Source organism: Tamandua tetradactyla, chromosome 6 (genome assembly GCF_023851605.1).
Source record: "Tamandua tetradactyla isolate mTamTet1 chromosome 6, mTamTet1.pri, whole genome shotgun sequence".
NCBI classification, from domain to species: domain Eukaryota; kingdom Metazoa; phylum Chordata; class Mammalia; order Pilosa; family Myrmecophagidae; genus Tamandua; species Tamandua tetradactyla.
The window spans coordinates 72,027,186-72,043,571 of NC_135332.1; the positions used below are offsets into that span (position 1 = coordinate 72,027,186).

The 16,386-nt window shown below is 58.3% G+C and overlaps 1 protein-coding gene across 2 annotated transcripts; it reads left to right on the forward strand.

The window, feature by feature from the left end:
- Window positions 1-1,214: 1,214 nt before the first annotated feature.
- Window positions 1,215-8,205, forward strand: ENPP7 (ectonucleotide pyrophosphatase/phosphodiesterase 7). 2 transcript variants are annotated; one of them, XM_077163138.1, is made up of 6 exons: window positions 1,215-1,521; window positions 2,575-2,763; window positions 3,919-4,064; window positions 5,494-6,120; window positions 6,666-6,885; window positions 7,501-8,205. In XM_077163138.1, the coding sequence occupies exons 2-6, from the start codon at window positions 2,679-2,681 to the stop codon at window positions 7,581-7,583; spliced, it is 1,161 nt and encodes a 386-aa protein (XP_077019253.1). In that variant the 5' UTR covers window positions 1,215-1,521; window positions 2,575-2,678; the 3' UTR covers window positions 7,584-8,205. The 2 variants fall into 2 exon arrangements, with proteins under 2 accessions (XP_077019253.1, XP_077019252.1); XM_077163137.1 differs by having other exon boundaries at window positions 1,215-2,763.
- The last annotated feature ends 8,181 nt before the right edge of the window (window positions 8,206-16,386 follow it).

Below are 16,386 nucleotides of genomic sequence, written 5' to 3' on the forward strand. Positions count from 1 at the left end.
TACTGAACCCCAAGGAAACAATGTAAATATATTTTTTTAATAGAAAATTTAAAAGTCAGTGATACCAAGCTATTTGCAGCTTTCCTCTAAAGAAAAAGTAAGCCACCCCAAAGCCCAGCTATAGGAAACTCATTAAGCTAACACTGGTAACTTGGTAACATCCAGTAGTAATTCAAAGCTGGGGCCCAGGACTCAAGGCACCTGGTTCAGGTCTTTTTTCCTCCACTCACTGAGTGACCTTAACCTCTCTCTGCCTCAGTTTCCTCATCTGTAATGTGAGGATATTAATAACTTCGACCTTCAAGAACTACGTAGAAGCTTGGATAACGTCATGGATACAGTCCCCAGTGCCTGAGATATAGGAAATGCACTGAAACTATTGGCAACAACCAACCATTGCAAACTGTTTTCATTGACGCTACCTAAAATCAACGATTACAGACTATTTTCTTTGAAATACTCTGTGAAACCAGGGAAGAAGGAAGGAAACCAATGTTGGTCAAGTTCCTTGTGACAAAACGTGAAATTTAGAGGCAAGAAATCAGGAAACAGTTACCCCAAACCAGACCCTATGTGCCATCTCCAGGAGAGACCCAGGCAGGAAGGGCAAGGTAAGCAGAAGACAGAATTCCCACGGGGCCCACTGGGAGAAAATGGGTACAGGATCACCCTGACTCCTCTCACACCTTCTGCCCCTGACCCCGGCCAGGCCCTGGGCTCACCCCCAGACCCTGACCTCAGCTCCAGGCTCGCTCGTCTTCCCTCCTGCCCTTCCTGGCTCCACCAGCCACTGCACGTCACCCCCTGCTTAAAACCCAGAGGCGCCTCCCAGAGCCATTATTATATTAGCTACTTGGATGAGATCGGCTGAGAGGGACAGAAAACCCAAATAATGGTGTTTCAACAAGAAAGAAAAAAGTTGGTTTCTTTCTGTCTGGAAGAATGGCGCCAGCGGGCTGAGCCGTCCGAGGGTGGCCCGGCCACACTGCCCTAGGATGCCCTCGGGAACCAGGCTCACCCTGGGGAGCCCCGGCCCCCCATCGCAGCTCAGGAACAGCGTCTGAGACTCAGGAAACAGAACAGAGGAGGAATCAGAGATGAGTAAAGAAGCCACCGCAGCACTTCAGGGAGGGCTGTCACATGACACGGTGTCCCCATTCCATTGGCCGGAATGTAGTCACGTGGCCACCTGTAACTGCAAGGGATGCTGGGAAATGTAGTCTTCCATCCTGGTAGCCATCTTATTGCAGAAGATGGAAGAACAGATTTTAGGGGTCCATTAGCCGTCTCCACCGTGGCATAAAATCCTGACTCCTCCACAGCCTCCAGGCCCCTGGCCTGCCCCCGCCCGCCTCCCGGCTGACAGCCCGAGCGCTCGCCTCCTCCTCTGGACCCCGCCACGCTCCCTGCTCCCCTCCCTGTCTCCCCCAGAAAGCTGTGTCCCAGTCCCCACTCCCAGCACCTGCCAGCGTGACCTTGGTTGGTAAAAGGATCTTTGCAGATGTAACTTGGGCTCTCGAGGTGAGACCACCCCAGATTTAGGGTCCACCCTAAACCCAATGACAGGTGACCTCATAAGAAAAGGGAGAGGAAGCTTTTGGCACACACAAGGCAGTCAGCCGGGTGCAGGCGGAGGCGGAGATGGGAGGGATGTGTCTCCAAGCCAAGGAGCCCCCGAAGCCAGGAGAGAGGCATGGGACGGTCATTCGTCACTGCAGCCCAGGGAAACACACCCTCTTCTCCGGGCTGAACCTGTCCTTTGGGGCCCGGTGAGAATGTCAAGCTCTGAGAGAAGCCTTCTGGATCCTCGCCCCCCAATGCTCATGTAAATTCAGTCCCCTGCCCCCGCCCCACTGTTCTCTCCTGTCCCTGCGGCTGCACGCGTCCAGGTTCAGGTATCTGCTTTATTCGTGGGAGGGCTGCGTTCCCCTAGGCCATAAAGCTCCAGGAGGGAAGGAGCTTCCCCTCCGTGGTTCTCCCATACCCCAGCCCTGCAGAATTCCTGACCAGAGCAGCCACTTGGTGTCTGAAGCCACACGTGGGTGGTCAGCTTCTCCTGTGGTTCTCAAACTCCAGCGTGCATAAGAGTTGCAGGGCGTGTGCTGTGTGCGGACCCCTCCCCAGGAGGGCAAGTGGGTGGGCTCAGGGAGGAGGGGCCCAAGAATCTGCCCGGGGCCCCACGTGCAGAAACCCCGGCGACACCCCAAGGAGGCTGTGCTGACGGATTCTATGACACCGTCGTGAGTGCATTGGGTTTCACTGCTCCCAGCCCCACGTGAGGACACCCGGGTCAGGGGAGGAGCCCGTCGGCTCCCAGTTGATGCCAGCTCACGGGCATGAGGCGGGTGGCACCGGCTGGCGATCAGGAGTCCTCTGTTTGAAGAGTCAGGTGTGCACATAATCACATTTCCCAAGATATCCAGGCTAAGACGGGCCAAGTGACCCTGGGACTTTGCTCTCCTCCTCGGGAGCCATCAGCCCCGTGCATCTGCGTGCTGGGAGAGCCCATCATGAGACACCCGGCCATCCTACTCACTGCGGCTCTGACTGCCCTTCTCGCCCCGGGGGCCGCAGTGCCTGTCCCCAGGCAGGGCTCCCGGAACAAGCTGCTCCTTGTGTCCTTTGACGGCTTCCGCTGGAACTATGACCAGGACGTGCAAACCCCCAACCTGGACGCCATGGCACGCGACGGGGTGAAAGCTCGCTACATGACGCCGGCTTTCGTCACCATGACCAGTCCCTGCCACTTCACCCTGGTCACCGGTGAGTGTTCGCCCCGGGCATGGGGCGTCGGGGGTGGCAGGGAGGCCTGAGAGACCAGGGGACATCAGAAGGATCCCAGCGCACAGAGTTCTGTCCCAAGAACCATTTAGGGACAAAAGAGGGACGGTCCCTGCTCCAAGGAGGGGACGCGCTCCCTGGGGAGATACAAGACATGGTCAAGGAGACCAAGGACACTTGTGCTAGTGACAGCAGGCAAGCTCAAAACACCCAGCGGTCTCAGTCCACGGAGGGTGGCAATCCAGGAGGGCTCCTGGAGGAGGTGAGTGTGGCCAGGAGGCAGGAAAAGACGCCGGTTCCAAACCCCCACTCACCCTTCAGGCCTAGCTGCCTTCCACTTGGCCTCCTTCTCTCTCCCCGGACCTCTCCATTCCTCTAGCTCTCAAGCCCCTACCAGATCTGCCCCAGGCTTCTTCAACTGATAAAAGTATCAAAATAGTACGGGCACAAAATGCCAAAGAAAAACCATCAAACCACCACCCAGGGTGTTAGAGAATGGACAGTGAGCCCCTGCTCCTGCCCCAGCCATCTCCCAGCCCTTCCCAAGGGCCCCGAGGCTGCGGTTTCTTGTGCATCCTCCTGGGACAGCGTGTCCTACACCAGCCTTTCCATGACTGCACCCCCTTTTCCTTCACAAATGACAGCAGCCGCTTCTCCCTTCCACACACCACCTAATATGTGGCAGATGGAAGTGGGAAGTGGGGGGCACCCTTCCCCGGCCCTCCTTGCATAGCTTTTGTACAGGTCCTGGTACACGCATTTCCTATTCAAAAACTCAGTTTGAAAAACAGCTCTTGGCGCTCTATTTAGTTCTTTCTAATCCCTGCCTAAGATGAAACTCTTTGGCCAGACCATAATCTATTTAACTCATTCCTTCCCGATGGCCGCTTGGGTCGCCCCCGCTCCGGGCTGCAAATGACGCTCACGCGTGTGCACGGGCCTGAGTGCTCGAGCTGCGGGGCAATCCCGGAGGGTGTGCGTCCGAGAGCATGTGAAGCGCCCATCCCGGAGTGTGAGAAAGTCTGCCCCCACCCGCCAGCACCGCTCCCCTGCACCCCCAGAACCCCGGGATCCGTGCTCACCGTGCTTGGCCCCTCCATGTCTGTCTCCCCGCTGTCCCCCACCTCCCACCCCCAGGCAAGTACATAGAGAACCACGGGGTGGTCCACAATATGTTCTACAACACGACGTCCAAGGTGAAGCTGCCCTACCATGCCACGCTGGGGATCCAGAGCTGGTGGGACAACGGCAGCATCCCCATCTGGATCACTGCCCAGAGGCAGGTAATGCTGTCCCCAGGGACGCCAGCAGGGCCGGGTGGGGGCCAGGGCTGCAGGAGAGCCACGGCAGACCCATTCCGCATTCCCAACAGAGGCGGATGCGGAGTGGGGCCGCGCAGTGGGTGAGTGGTAGGTGCCCGGTTAAGACATAGCCCTAGGGAGGGCCACGGTGGCTCAGCAGGCAGAGTTCTCACCTACCATGCCGGAGACCCGGGTTCGATTCCCAGTGCCTGCCCATGCAAAAAAAAAAAAAAAAAGACACAGCCCTAGCCCGGGTCTCAGACCCACCGAATAAAAGACTGTGAGGCCCTCCCTGGAGCTGTGAGGCCAAGAACAGGCTGACTGTACCACCCTCCCAAGCTGAGGGACAGCAGGTTTTGGGACCATTCAGCTCAGGTGGGTCACTGCAGGGAGCAGCCCGGACATGCGCCCTGCCCCACACCCCTCGCAGAACTCAACAGCTCAATTCTAAGGGAGCAAAGACAAAGTAATAAGAGAAGGACCCCAGTTCCTGAGCCCGGGAACCCCGCCATCTTGGAAGGCCAGATGCATTCCTAAGTGAAACAGCAATCAATCTATGGAAAGACAAACGGATGGCCAGACTGAAGGCTGGAAGGGCGGTGGCTGGGACCATAGTGGCAGGCAGGAAGGGAAGGCTCTCCTGGAGGCTCCATGACAAAGAGGGAACTACCTGGGGGACACTTTACAGCCATCAGTCATTTGGTCCCGAGCTCACTTGAGCCCGTTTCCTCCTCTATAAACAGTTCCACTCGTGATAACCTGAGATTACAGACATGCAAAAGGCCTTTCAAAAGTAGCAAAGCGGGAGGGCCACAGTGGCTCAGCAGGCAGAGTTCCTGCCATGCTGGAGACCCAGGTTCGATTCCTGGTGCCTGCCCATGCAACAAAAAAAAGAAAAAGTAACAAAGCTTCTTGGCTGCCCGGAGTTGGCAGGCAGATGGGAGGGAGGAAAGGGGAAGAAGTGGGGGGGGGGGGTGATGTTGGGGAAGGAGGAGGAGAGCAAATGCAGCTGCTCTTGGGCATTCCGAGTAGTTGCAAGGTATAAAATCGCCTGGAGCACAGAACTAGCAAGTACTGCGTCCCTGCCCCTAGGGGGACTACAGGGGTGAGTCCCCCCTCTGGCCATGTTTCCCCGACCCAGCAGCACGGAATGCGGTCTCCAGTGTGTTTCTGCTTCGAGACACCTCCTGTCTCCTGCTTCCTCCTCGAATGTGTGCATAGCGGCTCCCTAGCAGGTGCTCAGCCTGTTAGAGACATAGGAAGCAGCCGCGTGGCCTCGAGGTTTTAGCGCAACACTGAAGGGCGGCCTGGGAACTTCAGCTCGAGCCAGTTTAACCACAGACGGTGGCAGGGTGGAGCGGGGGGTGCTGCTGCGTGCGCGCCCAGCTCTGACGCGGTCTCGCCCCGACAGGGCTTAAAGACGGGCTCCTTCTTCTACCCCGGCGGGAACGTCACCTACCAGGGCATGGCGGCGACGCTGAGCCGGAAGGAGGGCATCCTGCACAATTACAAGGACGAGAAGGAGTGGCGGGCCAACGTGGACACCGTGATGCGCTGGCTCACAGAGGAGGGCCTGGACCTGGTCACACTGTACTTCGGGGAGCCGGACTCCACGGGACACAAGTTCGGGCCCGAGTCCCCCGAGAGGAAGGCCATGGTGGAGCAGGTGGACCGGACCGTGGGCTACCTGCGCAGCAGGATCGCCAGCCACGGCCTCGCCGGCAGCCTCAACCTCATCATCACCTCTGACCACGGCATGGCCACGGTCCGAAAGAACGCCAGTGACCTGGTGGAGTTCCACAAGTTTCCCAACTTCACCTTCAAGGACATCGAGTTCGAGCTGCTCGACTATGGGCCCAATGGGATGCTCCTGCCCAAAGAAGGGCTGCTGGACAAGGTGTACGCCGCCCTCAGGCACGCCCACCCCAGACTCCACGTCTACAGGAAGGAGGACTTCCCCGCGTCCTTTCACTACGCCAGCCACCCCAGGATCACCCCGCTGCTCATGTACAGTGACCCCGGCTACGTCATCCACGGGGTGAGCCGCCGGCTGCGTCCCCCACGGCCAGCCGGTCCCCAGTCCCAGGGGCGGGTCACAAAGAGACACAGTCGTCACAGCGCGGAAAGGGGCACGTTCGGGGTGGACGGGGCGGAGGGAGTCCAGCCATAGGACGGCGCGGAATTGGGGAGACAAGAGTGAGAAGCCGCAAATCCCGTGGGCAGAGGCCCACGGCGGGGAGATGCTAAAGCGGGAGCAAGGTCCAGGCTAGGGAGCAGTCCCCAGAGAGGAAGCAGCCAAAGTGGGGATTCCTCAAGGCTGGTGCTGACAGCTCTGGAGCCATTCATTCCCTCAGGGGGGTCGCTCGTCTCACCGGCATTTCACCTGGGCCCTCTCTTTGGGGCGACTGGTCTTTCTGGGGCTCTGAGTCCAGGGAAAACCCCCCGCCCCCACTTCATTCCTTCAGATGGCCACCTGTCAAGCTCGGAAGCCAACCTTCCCGGGGGTGGGGGGTGGAGAAGGGGCCGGGAGGGCCGGGGACGCTGCCCGCGAAAGCCCAGGCCCCGCGCTCATCACCCCTGCAGAGGCTGAGCGTTCAGTTTAACAACGGGGAGCACGGCTTCGACAACAAGAGCCCAGACATGAAGACCATCTTCCGGGCCGTGGGCCCCAGTTTCAAGAAGGGCCTGGAGGTGGAGCCCTTCGACAGCATCCACGTGTATGAGCTGATGTGCCACCTGCTGGGCATCAAGCCGGAGGCCAACGACGGGCGTCTCAGCACCCTGCTGCCCACGCTCCACTCAGGTGAGGGCAGGGGTGCCTCCCTGCGTGGGTCCTGCCCACCCCGTGACGCACAGGCTCTGCCTGCAGCTGCCTCCTCTTTCCCTGCCCCTGGGTCCTGGCGGGAACCAGGGCCCGGACATTCTGACAGCCCTGGACAGCAGGGGAGCACTCCACGTGTCCCGGGAATGCAGCAGGGAGAACAGGCAGGCGTGATGGGTCCTGGTATAAGATGGGGAAACTGAGGGCCAGTGCATGAAGTGGACGGCCCGGCCAGCGTTTCCTTTCTGGAGTTTTCCCTTTCTCTGCTCTCTGCCGCTGCACCTGCCCTGTCCCTACCTGGTGCTTCTAAGGGACAGAGGCCACCTGCCAGCTGACAAGAGGGCAGACCCTAGGGGGACTGGCTGAGAGTGGACAGACATCTTGAGCAGGGGCTGCAAGGGGCCGTGTGGGATGGCGAGGAAGCCCGTGTGGCCAGGATGGGGCAGGCAGAGAGGGGGCGGTAAGAGGTGGGGCCAGGGTCGGTGCAGTGCAGCAAGGCGTTCATGCAGAGCCTGGACTCCCACACAGGAAGTTGGAAGTTGGGGGGAAACGACATTGCTGCAAGTCTTCTCTAAGCTGGGCCTCCCGTTCCCTTAGGGTCTGCTGTCCAGACACGTTGCTGGCCCCGTTTGCTGATGGGACTGCTGGTGGCCTGGATGCTTCTGGCCACGACCCCATAGTGCCCCACAGTTCAAGGTCAGAGGCTCAGCGCACGGGGGTTGGGGACGGCGCTGTCCTCCCTGCATTCCACACGACATCCCTCTACAAACCTGTGCAGCCAGCCCAGAGCCGCTGGCCCTGCCTGGCAAGTGCCCCAAGAGGGCTGAGTCCTGGGACATTAAGGCAGGATCCCTCCCAGCCTCTCTGCTTTGGACTGCGGGAGGGGCCCCAGCAATCCTCCATTCCCTCACCCCACCCCCAGACACCAGAGCAGAGCTGCCTCGCCCGCCCCTCCTTTCCGCCAAGGTCTGTGTGCGTGATTGGGGACAATAGAGGACCCAGAGGCCCTTTCAGTGTTCATGTCCGTGTTCTGGGAATACACCTGGGGACCAGCCTCCCTGAGCATCATGGCTGCTGGGTGACAGCCCCCTCGTTCTGCCCCGTGGAATCAGCTCCTCTTGGCAAAGGAGAAGAGTTCATTCATTCATTCTGAAAGTCTGTACTGGAGCCGACGCGTTGCCAGCCTCTGGTCTGGGCTCCGGAGAAAGCAAGAGGCCCTGAGCTCTGGAGTTTTTATCATGTGCTGGGGTGGGACGGATAAGAAACCAGGACACATCATGTTGCCATAAGGCAGAGAGGGACAGGGTGGGGCTGCTTTGAGGTAGCCTGGACAGGAAAGGGCGCTCGGAGGGTGGCCCCTGGGGTGACACCTGAGTGACGAGGAAAGGGCATGCCTAGCTCTGAGGGGAAGATTCCAGGAGAGGGAAGGGTGAGCACAGAGGCCCAGAGGACGGCCTGGCTCGGTGTGCTCTAGGAAACAAAAGAAGGCCAGCATGGCAGGGGGCAAGAACATGGCGGCAGGCTAGGAGGAGCTCGCCACCAGCTGTGTTATCTGGACGCCGCCCTGGACTCCGTGGGAAGGCAGCAAGCAGGCAGGCGCCCTGACACGGGGATGTGACGCTGTCTGGTGTAGATGTTTAAAAGAACACTCCCAACTTTTGGCAGGAGCCTGGGAAGGAAGCAGAGGGTCTGTTAGGAGACCCTGGGGGCAGGCGTGGGCCCAGAGAAAAGCGCACAGCTGCAGTGCCTCTTAGGCATGCAGACAGCATGCATGGAAGGGCCGGGGGAAAGGGGGAGGTGAAGATGAGTCTGAGGTTTGGGATCTGAGCAACTTGGCAAAGCATGGGCCCACTTGAGGAAGTATGAGGTCAGGGAGCGGCAGGGGCCGGGGCCCGAGTCCTGTTTTAGCCTGACCCGTCCCCAAGGTCTGCTTGGTGGCAGTTGCTCACCAGCCACAGTACGTGTGTGCCTCTGTCACCTGCACCGTGATCTGGGCTGGGATTTAAAAGTGAGGGCTGTCAGCATCCTGGGACCTGATGAGCTGAGGCCCCAGCCAGAGGGGGTGGGGCACAAAGAAAAGGGGGGAGCCAATGCCGGGGATCCCCCTGCCCATGAGGCGGGAGGGAAGCCAGAGCTTGTCCTGGCATGGAATCAAGACAGGGACATGTTCCCAAAAGGAGTTAGGCATTCACTGCCAGATGCCAGAGTTAGCAAGGGCCGGAAGATGCCTTACCTACCCCTCTCTTGTCTGATGAGGACGCTGAAACCCAGAGAAGCTAGCTGACGACTCCAGGGTCACCAGAAAATGGCAGAGCTGTGTCTCCACAGTTTTTCTCAATTCTTAGTCCCGGGTACTTTCGTCTATACCACTAGTTCTCTGTGCTTCTTGGGGATCCGATCCTGGAAGCTTCTGGAATAAGGAGGGGCTGAAGTAAGGTTTCTATAGTCCTGCAGAGCCCACAAGACACGTCCACATCATTTGTTCTCCAAAAGGTCCAGGGGTGGGCTCCACTGATGTCCCTGTTCAGACTCTGGGGCATGGGGTGGAGGGACAGCTGCAGTGGCCAGCTGGCAAGTCTGATCTCTGCGCCAAAACGAAAAGCCCCAACTCCTGATACGTGGCTTCAACCTGGCCAATTTCAGGCTCCCACCTAGACGCCATCGAAGGCGGAACTGGGTGGAGATGCACAGAGCCAGCTCTCCAAAGCACATGGCTGGGACCTGTCAGCTCCCGGGCTAGAGCTGGGGACCAGGGCTGCTGGCTGTGGGCCAGTCTCCTGGCCCTAAAAGCAGTGCTTGGGAGCCTGGCCCTGGTCAAAAGGGACCTGGCCTCCCCAGCACCGACCCACACAGCTCTCCTCCCCAGCAGCTTTAGGGGCTGCACAGGCCATCAGACCCGCCTCCCTTCTAGGGATCTTTGGAAGTGCACCCCCACACACCCCGCCTCACCCCACCTGTCCACCCACCCTGTGCCCGCCCACAGCCCAAAGGTCCAGCCAAGAGTCAGGAATTCCCGTCAAGGCCTGCCATGAGTGCTTCTGTCCACTGTCAGCCCAGCGGCCTTCCCGGCGCCCTCCCAAGTCTCCTCCTCTCCCTCCGCAGCCTGCCTCACCCCACCGCACCCCAGACCTGCCCTCGCCCGGCTCTGCCCCCGCCCCCCGCCTCACGCGCCTGTTTGTTCCCCCAGGCCCACCCACCTCTCCCACCTCCTCCAGAAGCTGGCCCTGCCCGCCGGCCCCGGGCCGCCGTTTGCAGGAGGGTCCGCTGGGCACCGATGGCCCGGTCTCCCGGTTTAGCGCCGCCGTCCGCCTTGCACCCCCACCCCCAGCCCGTGCTGGGCCGCTCGGGGCCGGCATTAAACCCTCGAGCACGGGTCGACGCCTCGGGACGCGCAGGCCCATCTCACCCGCCCTCCGTCCCCGCGAGCACCCCTCGGGCCCCTCGGTCCGCGCCGCCGCCCCCTCCCCGACCCCCCACAAAGCGGCGCGCTCGGCGGTCCTGCCCTCGACGGCCACGTGGGGGCGCGCGGGAGCCGGGGCGCGGCTGCGGGGAGGGACGGCGGGCGGCGCCGGGGCTGGCGGGTCCTCCCCGCCGCGGTCCCCGGGGAAGCCGCGGGCCTCTGGTCTCCAGCTCCCGACCGCGGCTTGCGAGCGAGCAGGCGGGCGGGTGGAGCGGGGACGAGGCGCGGGCCCTGGCCCCTTGCACCCCGGACCTCGAATGCGGACGACCCCGACCCCAGGGTGCCAGGCCCCCAGGGCGAGCCAGCTCCTGCACGCGTGACCGCGGTCACGGGAGAGCGCCGTGGCCCCGCCGAAAGGCCAGATGCGAATAAAGGACCAGGCCCCCTAATTACCGAATGGACCTTGGCCAAGTCACAATAGCTGACATGGGTGCCATTCTTTTTTTCTAAAGCCCGCTGGTTTCATTACAGCCTCACAAATTGGCCCCAATGTATAATAAAGCCGTAATTCCTTACCACGGCTAAAAGGCACAGTGCAGCCCACCAGGCCGGGTGTGTGTGTGTGTGTGTGTGTGTGTGTGTGATTTTTTTTTATTAGAGAAGTTGTAGGTTTACAGAAAAATCATGCAGAAAATACAGAGTTTCCATATACCCCATTATGAACATTTTGCCTCAGTGCGTACCTTTGTTACAATAGATGAGAGAGAATTATTATAACTAAACCATTAACTATAGTCAGCAGTTTACAGTAGGGTTTACTATTTGTGTTGTACAGCTTCAGGGTTGGGGTTTTGTTTTTTTATTATTATTATTCCAAACTAAAATTCCCCCCTTTTAACCCCATTCCGACCTATAACTCAGTGCTGTGAATTTCATTTCCAATGTTGTGCGGCTATCACCGCCATCCATTTCCAAAACTTTTCCATCCTCCCAAACAGAAACTCTGTACCAATTAAGCACTAACTCCCCATTCATTCTTTGTCCCCACCCGGGCCCCTCTTAACCGGATTCTAGCTGCTGACTCCATGAGTTTGATTCGTATTGTGGGGCGCCCTGGCTGGGCGGTTGGCAAGATATGCTTTAAAAGGGGGGAAGGGGCTTTGCATTTAAAAATAATAAAAGAATGAAGAGCTCTTCGTGAACTGACCATTTCCAAGGTACATTGTTCAGGGGGTTAAAAAGGATGAAAACACTGCAGGTAGTGAGCTAGCATTCTACATTTGCGGAGAGGGGTAAGAGAAGAGGAGTGCACATATGTGAGTGTGTGCATATGTGCCTATGCATGTGTGTGTGTGTGTGTACACGTGCATGTGTTTTGGACATCTAGGCATCAAACGAATGCCTGGAAGCACTCTCAAGGAAGGGCAAGCACTGACCAGAGTGGGCACCTGGGTTCCCAGGACCGAAGCTGGAGGGATGCATTTTCCCCCCTGTTCCTCTGGGCACTATGAATATTGACCTGCTTGAAGCACTATGTATTCCAGGCTAATTCTTTTTTAAGACCATGGGCTTTGGAGTAAAACCCATGTTCTGGTGGCAGTTCCCCAAACTGTGAGGACCTCCCCCAGCCTCATTCCCTCCTCTGAAAACAATGGGGTGAAAAGGCAAGCGCCCCCCTCCATGCGGTTCACCAGAGGGGACTCGGCTTTGGAGATGCACACAGTCTATCCTCAATAGGATAAACCCACTTAAACCCACTTTGGGAGATCCTGAACTTGGCAACGTGCTTTTGACAATAAACGCAGCTGTACGGATTTGGGACACACTCTTTCAAGTGTGCGTGTGTCAGAATCAGCCCATTCACCGTTCCATGGAGCCCCCTCTCCTGTCCCTTCTACCTGCAGCTTCAGCTCCATCCTAGCCTCCAGCATCCACCCCAGCCTAAGCCCTCCACCTCGACCCAGGCTCAGGGACTCAATGGAAGGCCCTTCAGGGGCCAGGCTTTGGCTTGTGGCCCCCTGGCCTCACATGCAGCAGTCTTCCTGGAAGGGCTGCCCCCAATCCCTCACTCCCCCCTCCACCACCCCCCAACCCCCCAGTGCCAGCCATACCCAGGATGCCCAGGCCAGCCTACCCCCTGTACCTTCCTGGCTGTGTCTGGGCTCCCCATGGACAGGACACACCCCAGTCTTGGCCTCCGTGCTTGCCCTGCCTGGCTGGAAAGGACAAGGTACCATATCTCAGCTGTGTCCACCAGACCCACCTGCTGGTTACCTCAGGCCATCACAGTGAACCCCACCTCTCCCAAAGAAACCCCATCTTGTCCCGAGATTCCAAATTACTATGCTTGCCTGCTCAGCCTCAACTGCCTACTTCCTGTACATTCCTAGGGACTGGGACAGGTCCTTGGAGAAGCACTTATTGTTTGCTTGCTTGCTTTTCAGACTCACTTTTGATTGTCTTTATCAAACAGCAAAGACAGAAAAGGAAAAGAAATCCGGGCTGTCCCACATGTAAGCAAATATTCCTTTGTTTCAAATGTCTGCTGTCACACACACACACACACAAAAATCACAGTCATTGAGAGAAAAATCCAGGTGGTTGCATGAAACCTCCCCAAACACACTCCCTGCGTGAGAACAGGGGATCCGGGCCCACGAAGGGCTGTAGCTCCAGGTGTGGTGTGGGCTTAGGGGATCCCACCCTGGGCAACATCAGACGTCAAATCTCAGTTCCCACACTAGCTCTATCAGCGTGGGTGGGCTCCTCAACCTCTTTGGGCATCAATTTCCCCTTCTGTAACATCAGGTAAGATTACTGTCCCAGGTGGGTCATATCCGCAAACTATAGAGAAGCAGGCCAGGCCATGGGAAACCTGAGTGTTGAGTGGACGTTCCCGAGAGACACTTCGTACTAGAGAGTGAGGAAGCCTCCCACTCTTCCTGCTTCCCCACCCTCCCCTGGAAAAAAAAACTTTCAAGCCTTCTCATTTCTTAAGCCGAAAATTTGGGGTTGGTGATACGAAGCCGTAAACGCCTCTCTGTGGTAGAGCAGAAAGAGGTTGTGGCTCAGTCCTAAGGCAACCAACCTATCAGGATGGAATGTCGCAAGACTGTTTCCTTTTCATTGTATTTATGATGACCTTCAATTTGGGGTGAATGCTCCAATTTTCTACTTACATCTCGGTTATAAATCCTTTTGTTTTCGCCTTTTAAACCTAACTTAAGTAAAAAAAAAAAAAAAAAAAAGAATGAGCTGGGTGGTACAAAGGTAGCTCAGTGGTAGAATTCTCAGCTGCCTGGGTTCCGTTCCCAGGCCCTGTACTTCCCCCACCCCCACCCCCAAAATAAAAGAAGGAGCTAAGAAAAATATTGACTAAATCGTTCAGAGGCCAGATGAACATGACAAAATGTATACAAGATGTGGCCAGAAGATACTGGAGATGAGTTCTCGCCTGCCGTCTCCTTCTATCAACCTTTCGGCCGGCTGAGGAAGCTTCTGGAAGGTCACAATGGGGAACCCTCTTCCAGAGATCCCCCCGACGCTGCTCTGGAGCCGGGTCCACTCCTGCACCCTTCCTCGCTGCCAGGGCAAGTCGCAGTACAAAGCTCATTTCACTCTCAGCCTAACTAAAGCAGAGTCGGGAGTAAAACCCTGCCAAAACAAAGCCCGGAGCTCCGGAGCGGAATGAAGAGGAGACGATTCAAGTTTACACACCACCCACACACGATTCGTCGCCACCGCACAGAGCCTGCTGAATTTGGCTGGCCTGTCCAGGTGCTCGCCCGGAGCGGACGAAACATCCGGGTCCTGACCGGGTGGTCCGTGCACCAAGGGGTGAACGATCCCGACCCAGAAAGCCCCCTTTGTCAAACAGCCCCGCCCCTTTACAACCAGCCCTGCACGCTGTCACCAGGAGGCGGCGCTCTTAGGCTCCTCAATACGCCTGCCAGCAGTTTCCGAATCTCCTGTGCCTCCAGCTTATCTTCCTCCCTGCGCCCCCGTCTTACTCTTCTGAAATAGCTGCGCTGCTTCTCATGTCTAGCCTTCAGGGAGTGATGGCGAAGAATTTAAGAGTTTCCTCGAGTTGTACCTGCAGGTCCAAATGAATGCAGGTAGCTCAGAGAAAAGAAATGGAACTTTCAGGGCCAGGTTAGTTTTAGGATCCCCAGTGTTTAGCACAAAGGCTGCCCTGGATCAGGGGTTCTCAAAGTTGAGCGCCTCGGAATCGCCTTGTTTGATCAGCCGGCTGCCCCCTCGCTCGGATTTCCCAATCTGTAGGTCAGGGCCGGGCCTGGGAATTGGCATTTCTGACTGGTTCTGCTGGTGCCGCTGGTCCGGGGACCACGCCTGAGAATGATTGCACTTGATTAAAGGTTAGAAGTCAATTAATGAATCAACGCGTCCAGCCCAACTTCCTCGTATTAAACAGGATAAAAAGCAAAACGTGGACTCACCCAGCAGGTTAGCGGGGTCACCCACCGGGTTTCTGGCGGGGCTGGAGGTGGAGGGGTGGGGTTGAGATCACAGGATCTCCCAGGTGGATCCCGGTGAGGCCGCCCAGCCCTTTCCCGCGTAGGGGCTGTTTGCTGATGCAAATAAATAGTTCCTTCCAGAAGCCAGTCAGCTCCTGGCCCCAGCTTCTCTCCACTGAGGAACGGCCTCGCGTCAAACTCAGGGGCTCGCCTTGCCCAGTTTGCATCTTTCCAGTTCTTCTCGGGCCCCAGCACAAGCACCTGCCGGCTCAGGAATCGGACCCGGGTCTGTGTTAACTCCACGGCTTCCCCTCTTTAGTATGGGGGGGTCCTCCCAGCGCACTGCCCGCATAAACAGCGCCAAGGGCTTTGCACCTCGGAAACCGTGGCCTCGCTGCAAGGGGTGACAGCAAGAATGTCCCTCCTCGGCGCCCCAGCCTTGCCAGGGACGCGAGTGAAGAACCAGGGACCCCCAGCCAAACAGCGAGGGACCCGGAGGGCGGCGAGGGGCGGCCCGACTCCACCTCGGCCCTGCAGGAGGGCCGATGCGCGGGCTCATCCGCGGGTTTCTCTGGGGCAAGCGGCCTCCCCTCCCCCACACCCGCAGCCGGGGGTGCCCCCCCCCCCCCCCCCCCCCCGCCCCGGCCACTCGGCTGCGGGATCATCTGTTGCCATGGTTACCTGCGGCGAGCGCTAGGGTCCCGCGCCGCCGGCTGCAACCGCCGCAGTCGGCTTAGCAGAGAGCTGGGCTGCGGGGCCCACCAATGCCGAACGCACGGCAGGCGTGCCACACGCACACTGCACACTCATCACACAACGTGCTGCACAAACACTGCACACTGGGCTCCCATGCACGCTGCACATACCGCATTCCAGGCACCACATCGTATGAACACAAAACACACACCACACACATACGACACACATATCACACGTTGCACATACTTCACACCGCAGGCACCACAACACAATACTTCAGCCACACACACCGCCTATACATGCACACACTATATTTACACTGTGTATGCACCATATCTACACACACACAAAATATACACGTGCACACACTATATCTACGTGCACACCATATATATGTGCACATACCATAGCCACAGGTGCACACACCATATATACGTGTATACACCATATATATATATATATATATATATACACACACACACACATATATATATATATATACACAAGGCACCACATACGCACGCATATCATGCAAATACACACACACACATATACACACTAGCCATCCCGCTCAGGCTCCCCACGCCAGAGCACGCGGATTCCAAACCAGGCGGGGGTCTGCCCGGCGGGTACAGCCGGCGGCGGGGTCGCACCCGGGACTGCGCACGCGCCGCAGGTCGGTGCCGGCCCCCTCCCCTTTGTGACCGGTAGCGGGGTCCTTCGCGGGCTCTGCCGCCCGCCAGGGCCGATCCTGTCGGCCACCTCCGAGGCGCGGCGGCCTCCTCGGAGCCGACGGGAGTCATCCTGGCCGCCCCCTTCAGCCAGCCCCGCACCTCCCGCTCTGGCCCGAGTCGCGCCCGCCGCCCCTGGAGCCCGCGGGGCAAATGCGCGGCCCACCCGGGGCCCCGA

Bases quoted from the DNA above. Each gene is read 5' to 3' on its own strand.
- ENPP7 (XM_077163137.1), top strand. From the start codon at position 2,511: ATGAGACACCCGGCCATCCTACTCACTGCGGCTCTGACTGCCCTTCTC. The intron at 2,764-3,918 runs GTGAGTGTTCGC...TCCCACCCCCAG, and splicing joins CCACTTCACCCTGGTCACCG to GCAAGTACATAGAGAACCAC. The intron at 6,886-7,500 runs GTGAGGGCAGGG...CCGTTCCCTTAG, and splicing joins GCTGCCCACGCTCCACTCAG to GGTCTGCTGTCCAGACACGT.